Here is a 19606-nt window from a genome sequence, read left to right on the forward strand (position 1 = left end):
GTTGTTTTTGTTGTTGTTGTTGCTGCTTCTTTTATTTCCAATAATTGAAATTTTAATATAAAATTAATTAATTTTATCACAATAATTTCTTTTCTTCGGAGTCTTGCGTTGCATTTCAGTGCGTGCACATTTAATGCCAAGAGTGTGACCAATAACGCGGTGAAAGTGTTTTTTTTTGCACTTTTTCCATCTTTTCTCTTCTTGGAATTATAATCTGTGTCACATCTGATTTTCGTGGTTAAAAATGTTGTTCAACGCAAAGGATTTGTTTACAAATAAAAAGTGAAAAATGCCTACACAATCAACTCCAAACGAAGGTGAAAGTTTAAAGGTGAACTACGGTGTCAAATTTCTTTGCGAATATTTTACGGATGCAAAAGCCTCTGCTGTTGTTTTAAACCAGCTCAGGAATACAAAGTATTTTTAATAAATGACAGCTTATCCATGATTGGTGAGCCATTATTGACTAAAAGTCTCACAGAGTCAAATCAATAGAAAATATTTTCTGCTCACAATTTTCGAATATTTGTGGAAAAAATTATTTTTGATAAATTGATTAATATTAGATTTGTCAAAGATATTAGAAAGAAGAGTTTATGTTGTCGAAGAAATCTTATGTAAATATGACACCTTAACGCTTTAATATTGATAAGTACGCATGATATCTTTAATTCACTACATCCATATTCCCTGCTTATGTTAAAAATACTCTAAAAAAGTGATAACAAAAATAATTCAAAATATTTAAAAATCATGGATTAAAAAGAAAACCGATATTTTGGTTCACAAAATTTTTAAAGCTGGTACTTAAATAAATGGTTACTTCGCTGCCATTAAAGCAGATTAAGCTCAGAGTTTTTCTATAATCTATTTATTTATCATGTTATCTATAGTCGATCAATTTGAAACTTTGGGAAAGAATTATAATTAAAGACCGACTAAAGCACCTGTCAAAATATTATGCACTCTGCACTCGTCATCGTAACAGAATGATGTGGAGTATGGTGTGATAACAATCCAGAAAAAATGGATGATATTCTTTTCTGGGTTCTTATTCTGAACTCTAAACTCAACTAAACTCAGGAAGGCCAACTTGACGAAAAGAGCTCATATAGCCACATGGGTAACTTAGTGCTGCAGAAGAAATAAAGGTCGCAATTTCGGTTCTCCAACCTCGATTCATACTCTGGCTTTACACAGCCAGACACGAAGAGACACGAAGAGACACGAAGTGTCTCTATGTATTGTACCCTCCTACGATACATAAAGACACTTCGCGCAACTGCAGGACGGAGGAGCTGGCCAAGACAGGCGCTCATCTCCATGACATTTATTTCTCAGACATTGGTGTTTCACTTGCTACAGTTAAACTGTCAAATAAAACAAAAATATCTGAATATAGCCAAGCAATACTGAGCTGACGAACCCTATTGTCTGATCTCTAGGTTGACTTTGTCTAATTTGGACAAAAAACGTACCAGTCAGCTACTTTAACTACAACGGAATCCTATAATGACTTTTATGGAGATCGTGGCTCTTATGATGAGAAGGAAGCTATGCTTCATCTCATGTTATAAGAAGATCTATAATCATAGGGGTTCTTTTTTTTACCACCATGATTTTTGTCTCTTGGAAAACAGTAAATAACTAGATGGTAGTATAACTATATAAGGTGAAATTTGTTGTCGTCATTATAATTATAAACGATACGCATAAGGTTTTTCGTATTTGATTTTCTTTAAATATTTGACTTGAAAAAAAATCGGACCTAGTTTTTCAATTAAATTTCGTAAAGATGATAGTACAGGCACACATGAAATCTAGAAACTTATACAAGTAAAAAAGATATATATTAATTTCTAGAATGATATTATATACAGTAAGACCTTATTATATCTATATTAATTATTAATGATATAAATTATTAATAAAATTGGTGTTAATGCAAACCAATTCTCAGGAATACTGAAAAAGATCTGCATATATGTCTTACATTTAGTAAATAAATAATAAAAAAAAAATATATAACAAATATGTAAAAAAATATAAATATATTAATAATACGAGTATCTACAGCCCATAGCAGAAAAATAAAAGTTCATCTATTTATTGATTTTTGGGATATAGCAACATAAAACGGTATTCCACTTAAGATCACTTATAGTGAGTAAGAAGTGAAAGAACACCTCTGACAGTCTATATCTACCATACTGAAAGAACGATATGATGTGAGAACACAGAAAATTACCATTTTGCAAGAGTTTAAGTTTGTCTAATATTACCAGAAAGAGAATAATCTGCTCTATTAATGCTCGTGCATCCAGTAAATAAAGGTCAAAATTAATTTAAATCAATTTAATTAATTCCAAGGAATTTAGAACAAATCAACTAATAATTTCCACCAATATTTATACTTAATTAGATATTAATAAATTTTATATTACACTATCTTGTCAACAAAATCCAAATCGGGACTCGGATTAAACCTCGGATTTTTTTAATTTGAAATATCCGTTTAGTGCACTCATCATTGTTCACCACGTTGCTCTACATTAGTAATATTAAAAATAAATATGTTTACAATCAGTTTGAGTTCAACAGTTCTTATTAATATCATAAATTTATACATAGATGATTTTAACAAGCACTTCATTGCTTTTTGTAATCACTTTTTTTTCATTAAATTGATGGAAGTATAAAAATAAAGCAATGCACTTAGTTTTATTGTTTCTACAGTTTCTTGTAGATATTGTTAATAATATTATGTGTTTTACGCTTGAAAGTCCTGTTTATTTTCCTAACCAACCTATTACATATGGGTATATATATATATCATAATTATGGAATCTTACAACATCGGGTGATTATATGCTGGATATACATTTTCGTTAAAGTCAAAAATACCTTTACTCAAACGCAAAATTTTTTTTATAAATAGGTACCTTTTGTGTATTAATCATATTTTATTAAATAAATTCTATTATACTGACAATGTTCTCAATTTTGAGTGAAGATTGCAATATATTGGATTTTCTTATAGAACAGTTTTTCTCAGTTTGATCTTTTGCATCAACAGTAATTTTCTTAATGTCAATTTATAGATGTGAACTAGTTCAAATTTATATGGAACTATGGAGAATGTGTTTTTATTACAACGCTCGTTATTTCATTCTTAAACTCTTAAGATTTATTAATCCGAAACACTAATCTACACAATCGCTTTTTTCCTTTTATTTCTACATTTTTTACTTCTCATAACCACTTTCGTATTCTACATTTGAATGTTCGATGTGTCAGAGATGTTATATGTCATTGTAAGAATAACATGAGTTCTATTCAGATTAGTCATCCAAAAATGTTCTAGGATGCAAGGAAGCTACAGCTAGACTAGCCTGCAACCGCAGACCTTGTATGTACTGAATTCCTGGTCATAAAGGCATAGAGGGAAATGAGACAGTTGATGCTATTCCTAAAAATGGCGCAAAACTTTCAGAGGAACAAACGACCGAAATACTTAGATCTCTAAAACAAATACATAAACTTCTGGACAAACACATGACAAGGAGAGCAAAGGTAAGGTGCGGAACTTAACCACCTGTAGAATAGCTAGAATCATGTGTAGACACATATACGAAGAAAAGTACACCAAGGATGTTATATCGTCTAACTGAAGGAGCTGTAGAACATTAATTGGTGTGTTGACAGGTCACTGTCTGGTCGCATCACATGCCCAAAAACTAGACCTAACTCACAACGATGCTTGTGGGAAATGCAACGAGCCGAATGCAAAGGAAGCTCTGGAGTATCTACTGTGTAATTGCCCGGCTCTCTTGAGAACTCGACAAAAATACTTGAAGGCTGTCAGTTTTACAGGACTGGAGCATATACCTGAAGTTTCTGTTGGAATCCTTATAAATTTTGTTAACGAAACGCACATTCTAATTTATGTATACAATCGCTAAAATAAGACAATCTGATCTGGTATAGCAATGGACCTTAATGGTCTACGCGTGGCCTTTTTGGTCTGCCAGCATAATCTAATCTAATCTATTCAGGTTAGTAAACTGAAATATCCCAAAACAGCAATCAATTTTTTAATTAGTCTATTAAGACTTATAATTTAATTTCACACCTTTTAGGCTAAAAATGATTTCGAAAAATTTACTGACCAAGAGCTTAGGTTGATTCCAAGAAAGAAAGTAGATGTAGTTTTTTATAAACCTTTCTTATTATATTATATTTTAAGATTTTATCTAGAATGTGTCATGAGATCTCTCAATATGCAAAAATAGCTTAAAGGCTTCTTTATAAAATTTCAGGCCCCTGTATGCAATAAATTTTATTCTATTCTATAACAGCGCTTGATGATGCTTTGCCGGCCATTCGCATTCACACTATCTGGAATAAATTAATAAATTAAAGTTTAAATACTTAAGAAGATAACTTTATTATATATATTTCCATAATTTAATTCAATTTAAAATATTGTTTCAAAATATAAAATAAATGAATAGCAAAACCAAAAAGTTACTTGTGGGCTGGAATGTTGTTCTGACTTATCAAGCCATAAATTTAAATCAAATTCAACTTAAAAGCATTAAATACTTTTCAAAATGCTTTTGATATTTCAACAGATAAACTTAACTCAGCAAAAACGTAATTCGCAATATACAAATTTGGTCAAATTTCAGCCGCAAAAATGCTCTATATACGAGATTTATTCAAACCAAACCAGAATCCGCATAAAAATGGTTTTGCCCCTTTTTTAGAAAAACAGAATTAGCTTTGGAGTCATAAATTTCCGCACACAACAAGGATAGTAGAAATATTTTGGTAAGACCAAAGAGACTTTAATTTAACCAAGGAGAAAGTTTTGGTATAAATTTTATTTTAACTCCAAAAACTTATAAATTAAAATACTTAAAACTAACAAAATTAGGTTTACATTTCAGTGTGGCAGTACCGCTTTAGGAAAACCATATTTCCTGCCTGAAAGTATGCAATAATTTGAAGCAGTAAATGTGTCGGAAAATAAACTTAATTTACGTACTAATTTATTAATGAAATAATAAGCATTTCATTTCAAAAATTAGTTTTCAATCATATATAAGATTTATTATAAATTTATTAAATTTTGATTTTTATAGTTTGTTTTACATAATTTAAAAATTTCTATATAAAGTTATTAAAATATTGTTTGGTTAAGTAAGTGTCCATCCATTAAAAAATGAAAAATATATAGAAATAAACTAATGAGTAAACTGTTTATATATTGTAAATAATTTGTTTAAGAGCCCTTTAAAATTATAAATAATTGCTAATGACAATTAGTTTGTGGAATATGTAAAAAATCATTAGCGACAGCTGACGACATTAATCTTAAACTTATAAAAAACTATAAAAAGGTTGAATTAAAAAAAACTTAATACAAAAGGCATTAAATTATTTTTAAATCAATTGAATACTACAACAAGATTTTTACAGGTGATTGTTAGGCAAAATTGTTTCAGAATTAGAATATAATTTGCAGAGCAGCACAATATCTTCTTAGCTAAACATAAACAATTCAAACTCTAAGTAAGATATTGAAAGGCAATATCTTGTATTGCCTTCTTTAAGTGTAAGAAAGCCATAACTAAATGCATATGTCAGACAAAAAAGTTGCTTCAGAAAGTTACTCCAGAATTATATTGCCAGCGGAAAGGAAACTAATCCACTCAGTCATTAATAATAGAAGGCTTTTCACAGGACAGAACATCAATGCTCTAATAAATTATATTGTATTTATTTATATGCTCGAAATATAAAAAAAAAAAATTGTAATGGTCTAATATATATAGCTAAAAAGACAACCCCTATTCTTGGGATTAATTCAACCTAGGCATAGTTCAACGATATACATGCGGGTGTTTTAAATATATTTTGAAATTAATTTTATAATAAATAGTTTTTTAATAAACGCCATAACATGAAGAACATATTATTTAGGCAATTTGCACTGCGATTAAGAGATATTATGTTATGCCTCCTTCATGAACTTAGAATATTTCTTCAAGTCCAACTTTTTCTATAAATTGTAGTATTATACAAACATTACAAAGTCCTATTTCTTTATTTAAAAAGAGATATACACTTACGTATGAGTTGCGTTTATAAATTAGTGTCGAACAAACTCACAGCTGTTATTTTGAGGTCTCATTCTCTTCTCTACAATATCTATAAGAGTGAATTCCTAGTTATGTTAAGGAATAGTTTAATACAATGCCAACTCAAAATTTCTATAATTTTAAATTATTTCTACTTAGGTGCATTCAATCTTGAAACTGAAAGACTAATTAAAAGTCCCTGTAACCGATTCCGATTGTTGTAGCCGTTGTAGATTATAATTATTGGTTTCTTCTTTCAATAATATAAAGAAAATAGTATTTGCTTATTTTACAATGTTTACTGCTCTCTAGAAATCGTGATTAATTATTATTCTAAATCATCCTGAATACTCTGTTTCAACCAACAACAACAAATAATAACAATATAACATTCCTCTCCGAGGCAACTGTGATGCCATCAGTTGACAATACACGTTTCCGAGTGAACATTTTGACTGTTGTATCAGCACACACCCTCTCAACCCTCGCACCCTCCTGCAATAAAAAATAGTGAATTTAAATAGCTTTTAAAAGCTTTTTATTACCACTTTTCTGTATTAACTAATACGCTTTAATTCATACAGATATAAATGAAACACAATTTTATATTATGATTAAGAAAACATAATTATACAAATAGTTAATATTGTTTATTTATGGCAGTATTAATTTTATTGAACCATTTTGGAACTAGATCTTCGAAATGATAAGAAGTGATTTTACAGTTACTGATAATATTCTCAGGTAATCCATTTCGGATAAGATGATACTTTTTACTTTCAGTATCGGAAACACTCGGTAACTACGTTCCATAATAACAAATTTATTTTAGTGAAGAATAGTAACAGAAATACGTTTGTGAATTTCTTATTAAAATCTGAAGACAAAGTATTTAAAACATAAATGCCTCAGCAATTCTTCTACTAACTTTAAGGATTGACAATTAATCCCAACATGGACTTTAGTAAAATATGGCCTATACTCACACTCATAGTCAGTCAAGTCATTAACCCAATTACAACATTCTGTGTGTCTAAGTTAATTCACGAGTTAAATAATAACTATAGTTTGGGCCATCTTGCAGTTTGGGCCACTTGTAACGACCTTTCCGGCCATATCCATAGCTGGAGTATAAATCAGAATATATAACAGGGTTCGGTATAAGAATTAAATAAAAAGAGACAATTCTGTCTTTTTTTTGTATTTTATTTCTTAAATTAAAGAGTTGAAGCGGATTGAATAGACATAATTCGAAAAGGTGTAAGCATTGAAATGACTGAATATGAACAAAATTCTAAAAAGCATAAGCGTTGAGCCGACTGGAACCAACGTGGAGAGTAGTGCTCGAGTAGAATTTTCAATAGAGAGGAATTCCAAATAGCGTAATCGTAGGAGTTGAGACAATGGATATTTACCAAAATCTAGTGAAATCTCATCTTGTCAGCTGAAGCCAGACAAAGATTCCTTCCCGCTGCCACGCCTGGGCACGCTCGTCAGTAATCGCCAAACGGAATATAGCGGAAAATGATCTGTGTCCCGTCAGCACAGATACCGTGGTGCTGAGCAGGTTCCGTCTTAGTTAAAGTAGCTGACTAGTTCTTTTCTTGCCTAAATTAGACCTAGAAATCTGACATTGGGGTTCGTCAGCCCAGTATTGCTTGACTATGCTCAGGTATTTTTGTTTAATTGCCAGTTTAACTGTAGCAAGTGGAAGTATTTACATTACATTAAACTATCTTTAAACCAAAAATTTTTAAAAAACGAATATTATAGATATTATAGATTTGTCTTGTTTTAGAAATTTTTTTTATCGGTATTAATCCACATATACCAATAATTACAAATGGAAACATAGTTATCGATATTAATAGATTAAATAAAATAAATAAACAGAGCCATATTGTGAGGCATTTGTATACTTTATAATATTTTATACTATATACTTTATTATACTTTTATTTTAATCTCCATATCATATGCACAGTTACTAAAACTCTGCTTGAAGGTAAAATATATATTCATTAGTGAATACTTAATCGTCACTTATTTAATGCAAGTGTTATTCTGTCATTAGTGACGAAACAATTAACCGTATTATAAAAATCATATAATAAACTATAAAGAAAATTAAATGAAATTAATTAGTGAATACTTAATCGTCACTTATTTAATGCAAGTGTTATTCTGTCATTAGTGACGAAACAATTAACCGTATTATAAAAATCATATAATAAACTATAAAGAAAATTAAATGAAATTAATTTTCCATGTTTATGACCCATTAGTGACTTCTTTTAAGTTTAATCTACTCAAATGCATATAATTAATGCACATCCGCCCTTTTGTCTGTGATACAAATTATGCTTAACACATTTAGCAGCTCCAAAATGCAGTCAGTCACACATCGCTGGGTTAATATCGCTGAGAAATATGGAAGATATTGCACAACATCTCAATCGAATACGTAATCTGCGAGGTTTGCATAATGCGTGTTAAGTCAGGTCAATATGCGAAAAACATAACAAAAATTGCGGAAAATTAAAGTCAAAATAGTTCACACGGGTGTTGAGTCTAACATAGCCACCCGCTACCGTCCGTGCTGACCGTGGCCTACACGCCGAGAAGTTACCGCACCAGTCGCGGCACAGTTTTATGACGTCTTCCTAACAGTTTCCGTTTGTGGTTTTCGCTTCGCTAATAGATTTTTCTCTACTGGGATTTTGCAAAGTTTGGCTTCATGACCCGCTTGCCGCGTGATACGCTACCGCGAATGCGAATTACGCACTCTAATGATTTTGACCAAAACAAAATTCACATACGGACAAAAACCGAAATTTTTTTGATGATATAAGTTCTGCATAGATTATAAATTTGTTTGTTTAGTGTCGAAAATATTTTAGTTCATTTTTAAAGCTTGAAAAGTGCATATCGCGGCTATCCCACAGCACTACGTAAACGCATAGAAAATGTTTGTATTTAGAAAAACTTTTCGTGGGTGTGTATGGCAAATTTTATTATTCTTAATCGGTTTAAAAGTGTTCCATTTGCGTTTGGTGTGTGCCATTTTCAATTCGGATGCAATCCCACCTGCCAAGAACAACAATTTGGAGCAATTTAACTATTGTTTACGGCAAGCGAAACATCCAAGCCTTACGGAATGTGTGGGTCGCACGGCTATAAATTTCCTGCAACGCTTCGATGAAAAGGAAAATGTCACAATTTTGAATGATGTTGTCTCTGCGAAGGATGACAAAATTGCGGCACGGTCTTTGGTGAATATATTGGACACAGATCCTGTGGATTTTAGGTGTGCAATAATAGAAAAATCTATTGCTTGGTGGTATTTAAATTTTTTAGCATTTAAATTCTGGAGATATTTGAACTTTAATATTTGTGGTTGTTGTTGATGACTTCATTATTTTCAAAAAAAAAAAAATGGACTCCTCCATTTCATATATTTCAGTTATATTTTGAAAGTGTGAAATAATTTTTATAGCTAAAAATAACTTGACTTTTGATCAAAATAAGGTTAAACTAAGTTGAAGGCGAGGGTGTTGATATAAATATCAACACTTTCATGCTATGCGATTTAACGCCCACTTTTTTGCTCTAAAAATTTCCAGAGGAATATGGGCTATATTAAACCTTGTATTAATTTTGCTGCTTGTGTTTTTTGTGTTTTTTTTTGAAAAACCACATAATCTTCCAAATGAATTCAAGAAGATTCGATAAATCTATCTTTGTTTTCTAATCGAGATCTGTGAAACAAACGCTCTACTAGACATTAAAGTAGCTTCGTCTATTGTCTGATTGTTTCGCTTTGGATTCAATGCTTCGCTTCATCCGATTTATCGCCCACTTTGTTGCTCTAAAAGTTTCCAGAGGAATATGGGCTATATTAAACCTTGTATTAATTTTGCTGCTTGTGTTTTTTTTTTTTTTGAAAAACCACATAATCTTCCAAATGAATTCAAGAAGATTCGATAAATCTATCTTTGTTTTCTAATCGAGATCTGTGAAACAAACGCTCTACTAGACATCAAAGTAGCTTTGTCTATTGTCTGGTTGTTTCTCTTTGGCGTCAATGCTTTGCTACATCTGCAGTCAAATTATTACACTTAAAGCTCAGTGCTTTTCATACAGATGTTCTAAGCATGTTAATAGCTATTAAAGTGGTAATTAAGGCGTGTGTTAAAGCGAACATAAAATTTACACCTAGTTGCAACTATTATCAATTGAGTTACTCTTCAAAGATTACGTAGCTCTTTAAAATATGTGTTTCAATAGCCTTAATTAATCCTGATCAGCTTCACAAAAACACCGAAGATCGGAGTGTTCTATTCAATAAAAATAATTGTGAAAGTTTCAGATAATACAGTAAAATCGATGCGAGAGCTATATAGAACTGCCATAGCTCAAACTTCTTTTACTCAAAAATTCTATAGTTTGAACTTAATAGTATGCAACAGGCTTGAGAGAGCAAATTACACACAATTCTTGAACTCGAAGTCTTAATATGTCGAACATTCTCTTTGCAAAATGGTACTTTGAGTTATGGAAATTTGACTATATAGATGAAGGTACTAATTCATCTATCTGTTGATAAAAAATTTTCTCTTGTTTTTTGAGCTAACATAATTAAGTCCTGTTCAAAATGTTGCTGTACATTTAAAAAGATATAGTCGACAAATAAATGAAATTGATAAGATTAATACTTAAATAAAACAAAGTCAAAAATTTTCTTATTGAGCATTGGATTTCAAATATTTGCTTCACTCAATTTAAAAAATCAATTAATAAAACTTTTGAAAAAACTCATGATAGAAGTTACTTATCACTTATTTTTTTATACACTGTATTATATATATAGCATATATACTATACCATACTGTAATATACTATATTATTTTATAGCAATATTTTTTTTTTTTCAGAGGAATTTTAGAAAATGCTGGTGCTGTACTTGGTCAACGCAGCCTCGAATGGCATATGGATGGATTATACCCGGGACTTATGTTTAAAATTGGACCCACGGCAGATGCAAATAGTTTAGCTGAATTTGTGCTGGACACAGCAGTTGATGAAAGACAATTCGGTTATGAGGAACCAAGCACGGGTAAGCAAAACACATTTAACAGAAAATAAAGCAATGTCAACTTTTAGGCTTAAATAATTTAAAATACGGGTGTATTTTCTTTCTTTCTTCCATAATATTTCACACACTTAGCACGTCTATTAACCAAACAGTATTTACTGCCATTTCTGCTTGGCTTGAAGTTCAATGTGATAGCTTTGGTGCCTCTACTCTTCGCTGTCATTTGTCTACTGCTGAAGAAATCGCTTTTCTTCGCAAAGTTGGCAATTTATGTGAGCAGCTTTTTAGGTGTTGGCGGTGCATTGGGTGCTTTGGGAAATTTTGGTGGATTCAGTGGATTTGGTAGCTTTTTTGGACCACCAGTTGTTCACGGTCATGGTCATGCACATGCACATGCACATGCAGCTGCGCATGGTCTCAGTGGTGGTTATTTTCCAGGCAAGTCAACTGTTTACAATCAATACGATGTTGATGAATATCATCATAACTCACCATACAAACGACAGGACCGTAAAGTGAATTTTGATAAGCCACGAGAGAATATAGCACGTACAACATCAGCAAGCGTCACAGTTCCAGATCATTTCTATGATTATGAAAAGCAAGTGTTAATGCAGGACAGGAGTGGCAAAGTACGCAGTAATACGAATGGAAAACTAGGGCCCAGTGCATATGAGGATGAGGGAGAAACACAACAGCATAACTTCAAGACAACAGAGCGCTTGGGCTGGAAGGTAGTTGATATGAGAGTCTAAAGCTTCAAAATGGATGCTATTAAATTATTGTAAATAGTCGTAAATTATTATTTCTGTATGAATATATGGTTCCTAAAAACGTAATTAAAATTATTAAAATTAATTTTTACTTTAAGTAAATAAATTCTAAAAATCTTGTGCGCTTTTACTTAATTTTCTGCTATAAAAATTTTTTTGTTGAACTTATGAGTGGTGTATGTATGTGTATAATAAATGTTAGTCATATTTGTTAGCTTTAATATTCATTTTTTAAATCTACAAAAGAAAATCAATTAGAAACTTGACAAATTTATCAGCAATCAACAACTTTCTTATCTCAAATTTGTTTGTGAGTTTATTGCACTTGTCTTAATGTTACAATTTCTTGAAGTGCCACGGAAGTCAGTCAAAATTTGTAGTAAAGTCAATGCAAAAAATCGTGGCACTCACCTTTAACCCAAAAATGACAAACGGCGATGAAAGTAAAACTCAAAGTCTTCCGTTCTCTTGGATTTTTTCAGTGACAATGTTAAATACCTTTACACCAAGACAATTTTCAAGCTTCAGTAAACCGTAAACGACTTCAGTTTGACTTCAAAGAAATACTAAAAATATTTTTAATTAATATTGAAGCCATAAAAAGGGCAATAAGAAAAGTTGCAGAGCACTACATTTTATAAAGAGCTCCAAATAAATCACGAAAAATAATTTTTTACGACATAGTAATATTTCATATTTAATATAGAAAGACTAGTAATATTTGAATTATTAGACCTGAATACTCCTTAAAACTTTAAAATACTACAAAATTATATCAAAATCGACAAAAAACGGAACAGCTTCTGAGGTATGAATGAACCGATATTAAAAAATAAACAATTTTGAAGTATAAACAATATATGAGAGGTCAATGGCAATATTTACGATATATACAAATAATATATATTACAACATTTGCATTATATATTATATATTTATATAGATGTTTAGATGTATATATATAATTTTAAGGCTAATCAATAATACACATTAACTGAAATTATAATTCAATTAACCATATAAATGAACTGATAGTAAAAACTGAACAATAATAAGGTATAACCAATATATGAGAGGTCAATAGCAATATACACTATAACTACTTACTCATGTACATATATATATATATATATACATAACTTGTCGACACGTATGTTCGTTGCGCTCCTAGACAATAAGAATTCATTTAACTGATGTATGAATTGAATTGCAGATTTTTTTTATACTGCAGATATATATATAAAAATTGTAAACGGCATAACTATCTGAAATCATTCGAGAACTTGGGTTCAATTACTTTAAAGGATCAAAGGTTTTAGCTTAAAAGCATTTGGGTTTAGAGTCGGTTACCAAGTCCATTTTTTATTCAAGTATACTTTATGTGTTGGTTATGAGAACGATTGATTCTAAGCCTTCTTTTGGAATGTATTAGGGTATCATATTAGGGTATGTTTTGACGTATATTAATTTTCACACAATAATTTTTTTGAATTACTTGAACTTGATTATTTTTGAAATTATTAATAATAATAATATTAAATAAAAATGAAATTAGATTCACTTTTAAACCATAATTTTAACTTTTTAACTTTAATTAAAAATGAATTTAAAAAATATAAAAAAGATATCACATTTATTATAAAACAATAAATCAATAAAACTATATAGAATAGTCAATAAACCTGGAACTCTCTCACTAAAATCTCCAAATGGCGATCTATGCGTCAGATATTGATGATAATCAGTTCTAATCTAATAGAAAACTATACCAATATAGTTTAAATCTATTAAATTATATTCCATTTCAATAGTATATACTCATAATTACACTGACTATATGTCTATGGGTCTATTCCCTTCTGTCTTCTCTTACTAATTAAACTTTAAAGTATTTATAAATATATTCTAAAACGTATGCACTTACTCTAGAAATATTTAGTATCCAAAAAATTATGAAAACTAATTGTAGTGTATCACTTGTAAAGAAAACAATAGTAGCGAGGTTTAATTAATACAGAAATTCGGTTAATGAGATTTCTATCAATGAACCCATACGAGTGTATGCCATGCTTTGACAAACAACTTAATTATTTTCACCAAAAACTGTAAAAGTAGAAATATTTAAAGTATTAAAAAATTAAAAAACTATTCTAGGCAGACGCACTAAATGAGACTTTTGACATTAAAAGGCGGTGGGCGTATCCCAACCGTAGATATATAAACCACCTAGCAAACGGAAAAGAGCTCAGTTTTATTTTCAGTGAGTGTTTAACAGTTTAAAAATATATTATAAAAAAAGTGCCAAAAAAATAAATAAATTTAAAAAAAAAATAAAATAAAATCAATTTAAAGTATTTAGAAAATATTTGAAAAATGTTAAAAATATTGCCAACAACGCACAAAGGATTACTACTACAATGCTTGCTACTCATAAGATACACAGCGATGACGATAACGACAACAAAGGATAATACACCAGGTGCTGAGTTCTCAGCTCGCAGCATTGGTCGCTCATTGGCGCAGTGCTTTGGCAGTGAAGAAAAACTGAAATGCTTCCAAATGCAATTAGTCAACGCATTGGATGCAGCAGCACAGGATAATACCACGTGGTACTACAATGATTTCATTCTATTTGAAAAGCGCACTTTGAATGATAATGAAACATTGGAGTGGCAGAAAAGAAGTGGAAGAATAAAGGAAGCAACAGTGACGGAAACACCAAGGGACGACTATGGACATGTGGCACGTTCATTCAGTGATGCAATTGGCGAGAAGTTACTATCGTTGGCTGAAACTCGTTCCATACGCCTGCAGTTGCCTCCTCCAACAGTTACTTATGCACATTTGGATACCGGCATTTCCAATGCGATTGATGATATTACCAGTCCATCAGCGGCGAATGCAGTTATTCAACATATTTATGATAGCAGTGAAGAAGGTACGGTTCGTGTTTTGAATGGTCTTGTAGATGATAAAATTGAAGCTATTAGTACAGGTCTCAAAACCAAAAGCAAAAAGAAAACAAAAACAAAAAAAAAGAAAACTAAAACCAAAATCAAAAAAAGTAACATTGAAAGCCAGGATATATTGGTATTTAACTCATAAACTTTTGCTTTAAGGACGCAAAAAGAAGGACAAGGACAAGGGTGGCGCTATGATGGGCGGTATGGCGATGATAGCTGTTGTGGCCCAAATGTTTCTTGGTAAAGTTATTTTAATTGCTGGTGCTGCATTCGTTATGGCCAAAATAGCACTACTCGTATCATTGTTGGTGAGTATGAAATTATCTCTAATTGAGCTTATGCAAATGTATGGTGTAGAAGTGTAATTTGAAAATAATATGCAACTATAAAGAAATATTCGTTTCTGTATAGAAAGTATAACAAAATAAAAAAAAATAACTGAAAAGAAAAAACTATGACCAGAAAGATATCAATTAAGATAAATCTAAAATTAATGGAACTTTCTAAAAACATAGAATGACAAGAAAGGTTGAAATATATATAGTATATATAGTATACAATATTTATATAGCTTCAAAATAGTTGGTCTTCATGTATAACACAGAAAACAATTAGCTATGGATTTGCAGAAATTTTAATATCCAAGATATAGGGAATTATGCTATAAACTAAGTTTTAAATATCAACTCTCTAAATGTAATTAATACGAATATTAATTTATGTTATTTTTAAAATTATTTCTAAATAATTTTTATTAAATTTACGAAAGATGACCATTTTTATACACTTTTTTATGGATCCACTGATACTGATAGTATTAAAGTCATTATTTATATTTTAACAAATATCTAGACTGATGTTGGTAAATCGTTTCTTCAAATATTGATCAAAAATATATAAATGTTTTAAAAGTCAATTTTCCTCTTACTATAGTTTTACAATAGTTTATATGGTATAGAAAAACGTTTGCTCCTTAATATAGAATACATGTTATAATAATAAGGTGTGTCATTAAAATAATTTAAATATCACTCTCGCTCGCAAATTTTGTTAATTAACAAAATATTTTAAATAAACTTTTTTAACCCTACATGATCTTGAACATGCCCCAGCAGATTTCTGACGCTTTAGTTCTTAAACAAAGAATAGTTCTTCAGACTAGCTAGTTATACACGCAGTCATGGTCACGAAATTGAGAGAAAGAAAGAAAATTTAATAATTTTCATTTGGTTAAAGTGACGAGGCTTTCTTTGCCTTCTAACGTTGACCAAAACAGTGTTGCTAAGTACTGATGGCAGAATTTAGCCTTTTAGGAACATATAGTATATGTAATGCTCTTTGGATATATATAAATATTCAACCAAAAAATTATACCTTCAAAATTCAGGCAGAACCAGAAAATATCTTTGCTCATCTGGTTGTTATGTTTCTGAAAAAAATTGGAAAAAAATTCACTGCAGCTAATTCTATGTATGCATAGAGCTGACATAATAGAGCTTATTGTTTTAATATGCCTCGGAAACGAACATTACAAAAACACTGTTACTTTCATTTTAATTTTTTTTGGAGAGTTTCGAACAATTCAATTTTTATTAATTAAAAATAAATAAAAATTTTTGCAGCTGCAATTCAGCACTATTTGAAACTTATCTATTAAATACAATAGTTTCTAATCTCCTTCTTCTTGTTCTTGAGTTAGTGCTATTACGCACTTTTACTCAATAATGGCTGGTGGGCTTATCACTACCTCACACTAGGCTTTAACTAGGCTAAGAAATCATATCATTTATTTGTCTTTTAGTTGATGACGGACCTTTAATCAGCATATCTCCCTGAGAATCCAGAAGTGGACTTGAGGATTATTAGGGCGGGGTTAAGTAGCGTATCAAGTTTAGTGAATAATTTTAGAGCTCTGTCTCTGATATATTTTTTCACTGAACCAATCCTAAGATCTCGATGTATGCCTGTTGATCTAATATACCATGGAATCTTAAACAGTCTTCTTAAAGCCAGGCTTTGAGTTATCTGTATTTGCTTTAAAGTAGTATTTGAGGCTTTGCTATATGTAACGCATAAAAATCAAATTTATTTAGAATTTCTTTATAAAGAACTAAATTCTATATCTTCACAAAAAAGTTCCAACTACTCAACTTCTATAAAAATTCCATGCTTTACAAAATAATTATTCCTTTCTACACCATATGTATAAAACAGTGAAAATCTGCACTACTAGAGTATCATTTTAGGGCAGTCTCAAAAAGGGATCGAGTGGAAGCAGTGGTAGCAGTCCAGAACATGTCATAGTTACAAGTGATAGCGGACATAGTCATGGCGGCGGGTGGCACCGCAGTATGCCACACGACTACGCCAAAATTGTAGCAGCCAGCCATGAACATCACGCCGTCGAATATGCACCGTCAGTAACGCACAGTGTGGAAAGCCATTCATCGCCGCACATAAGCATCTCAGCAGAAGAGAAACCGAAACATAGTCACTATAATTACGAAATCACAGAACATGATGATGAGGAATTCAGAAGAAGACAAGCTACAGGATTTCTTTAGTTTTAAAAAGAATTTTATTCATATTTTCACATTGCATTATCAACAAAACAAAAAAAAATTAAATTATTTTTCATCAATTAAACAGAAATTCAAGAATTACTTTTTTACTTAAGCTAAGTTAAGCAAGCCAAATGCTGCACATTGTAATAATTAACCTAAATGCTAATGGTGATTAATTTCTTTAATGTTTAATGTTTAAGCAATTAAAATGTTGCATTTATCTTTGGTTCGTTTTGTTTTCTTGTTACGTTTAAGTTTTCTTAAAATTATTTTAAGTTTGCATGCAACACGCGCCACTTCTGTGGCACGCCAACCTCTGCAAACTGCATTTTTCAGAAACGCCTCGAACGCTTTTATGACGTTTTTGTGGGTACCCAAGCTTGATACGCCTTGTCCTGTGCAGCAGCCGCGTCACTTATACTGCGATGATATGAACCGCTTTCGTGTCCGCTCTCATACTCGCCTGCATGACTGGAGGAGTACGTGTGCGATTGCTGTACCTGCGGATGTTTCACAATTTCATATGTGGTCTTCTCACTTTCATTGGAGACTAGCTTCTTCAGGCCAATAATAGCACTAATGATGAGTGCTATTTTACCCACAATCAACGCCTTTCCTGCCACAATTGCAATTGAATGATAGGCCATTTTCAATATGGCTGCTTTAAGCATAACAGCGGCAATGAATGGACCCAAATATTTTCTATCCTTCTTCTTACGTCCTTCGACGACTTCATTGTCCATGAACGGTGCTAGCAAATTTAACAGACCTGTCACTAAGTCTTGACTATTGTGTTGCCCCAGAGTAAGCAAACGCGGAAAACTTACTTGTACCTGCCGGCTCTGTACAAAATTAATGAATCTTTCGAACAACAAAGCATCCAAGCTTTTCGCTGACAAGTGCTCCAAATCTCGATTACTCAAATTCAATTCTGTGGCACGTCCAATACGTGTCGTGTTATCCGTTTTCCGCACAATGGAAATTCCATCAATTATCTTGATATTTTGCACTTTCAGTGCTCGACCAAGCAGTTTGGTACCTTGCAATTTGAGGCACCAAAATATGTCATCGCTTTCAGCGCAATGTGTGTATATGTGCTTAAGGGTGCGAGACAACCCATTATCCAACAATGTGCTGCGCCCAGTCGTGTTATCCGTTTCTATTGCATGCACAGCTGCTACTGCAGCCACCAGTATGGTTAAGGTGCACAATTTGAAATTCACACGCATTTTTATTTAGTTTTTTATATATTATTTATTATTTAGAAAATTTCATTTAATATTCCACTTTTCACTGCCACTCAAAGTCCTTTAATTAGTTTCTATTTTTTGAATTTTTTATTTAATTATTTTTAATTTCGTTTCTGCAGCCGTTACAATTCCAATTCAAAATACAACTGATCTTCTCCACTCGTTTGCCAATCAATTTTATACACTCTGCGTTCCAGCAATTATACATCATCCAAATGCCTAAACACAATGCATCACTTCTTTCCGGACCCAGATTCATCGTCGAATCGGGCAATTTCTATAAAATATTTGCTTTTATTTGCAGTTTGGATTTTTAGAGCGGAATGTGCATGTCTGCCTCGATACGTTGCCATACAAATTTACAGCTTCGATGCTAATTGAGCGCATTGATTGCATTTGAAATTAAGAAAATAACATTGAGACGAAATTTACACAAAAATGAAAATAATTATAATTACTTTTATTGCTAATCCGGGCTTAGGGTAACACTTTCTTGCGTTTTGCGTACACCCACTTTCACGTTTGTGAAATTTACTGCATTGCTCATATTTTAAAGATGCGCGTACACTGTGAAAAATTGAAATTCAATTTCGAAATATTTGAATTTTTCCATAAATTATGTTAAAATTAATGTTTCTCCTTAATAATAATAATAATAATAAAATATTTTAGTAAAATAGTTTCATAAAAAAAGACAGGGACTCACAATTGATTAAAATGTTTAAGATCGTTCGAAGTAATGTCAAAGACCTCTAACCTCTAATTGAACATCCCTGATAAAATTCAAGGCTGTATAACTTAAGTATCAGTCGATA

General features: G+C 31.3%; 2 protein-coding genes across 2 annotated transcripts; one reads left to right on the plus strand and one right to left on the minus strand.

The window, feature by feature from the left end:
* Positions 1–8576: 8576 nt before the first annotated feature.
* Positions 8577–11996, plus strand: LOC119676269. Its single transcript, XM_038087506.1, has 4 exons — positions 8577–8622; positions 9183–9453; positions 11081–11262; positions 11374–11996. The coding sequence occupies exons 1-4, from the start codon at positions 8577–8579 to the stop codon at positions 11994–11996; spliced, it is 1122 nt and encodes a 373-aa protein (XP_037943434.1).
* Positions 11997–17894: 5898 nt separating this feature from the next.
* On the minus strand, positions 17895–18770 carry LOC119676270. The gene has a single exon (XM_038087507.1). It carries the CDS (start codon positions 18768–18770, stop codon positions 17895–17897), a length of 876 nt encoding a protein of 291 aa, XP_037943435.1.
* Positions 18771–19606: the final 836 nt, after the last annotated feature.

Source organism: Teleopsis dalmanni, chromosome 2 (assembly GCF_002237135.1).
Source record: "Teleopsis dalmanni isolate 2A chromosome 2, ASM223713v2, whole genome shotgun sequence".
Classification (NCBI taxonomy): domain Eukaryota; kingdom Metazoa; phylum Arthropoda; class Insecta; order Diptera; family Diopsidae; genus Teleopsis; species Teleopsis dalmanni.

Excerpts from the sequence above, each read along its gene's own strand:
- LOC119676270 (XM_038087507.1), bottom strand. The coding sequence starts at position 18,770 with ATGCGTGTGAATTTCAAATTGTGCACCTTAACCATACTGGTGGCTGCA.
- LOC119676269 (XM_038087506.1), top strand. The coding sequence starts at position 8,577 with ATGGAAGATATTGCACAACATCTCAATCGAATACGTAATCTGCGAG. Across the intron at positions 8,623-9,182 it reads TCGAATACGTAATCTGCGAG|TGTTCCATTTGCGTTTGGTG; the intron begins GTTTGCATAATG and ends TCGGTTTAAAAG. Across the intron at positions 11,263-11,373 it reads TTATGAGGAACCAAGCACGG|CACGTCTATTAACCAAACAG; the intron begins GTAAGCAAAACA and ends TCACACACTTAG.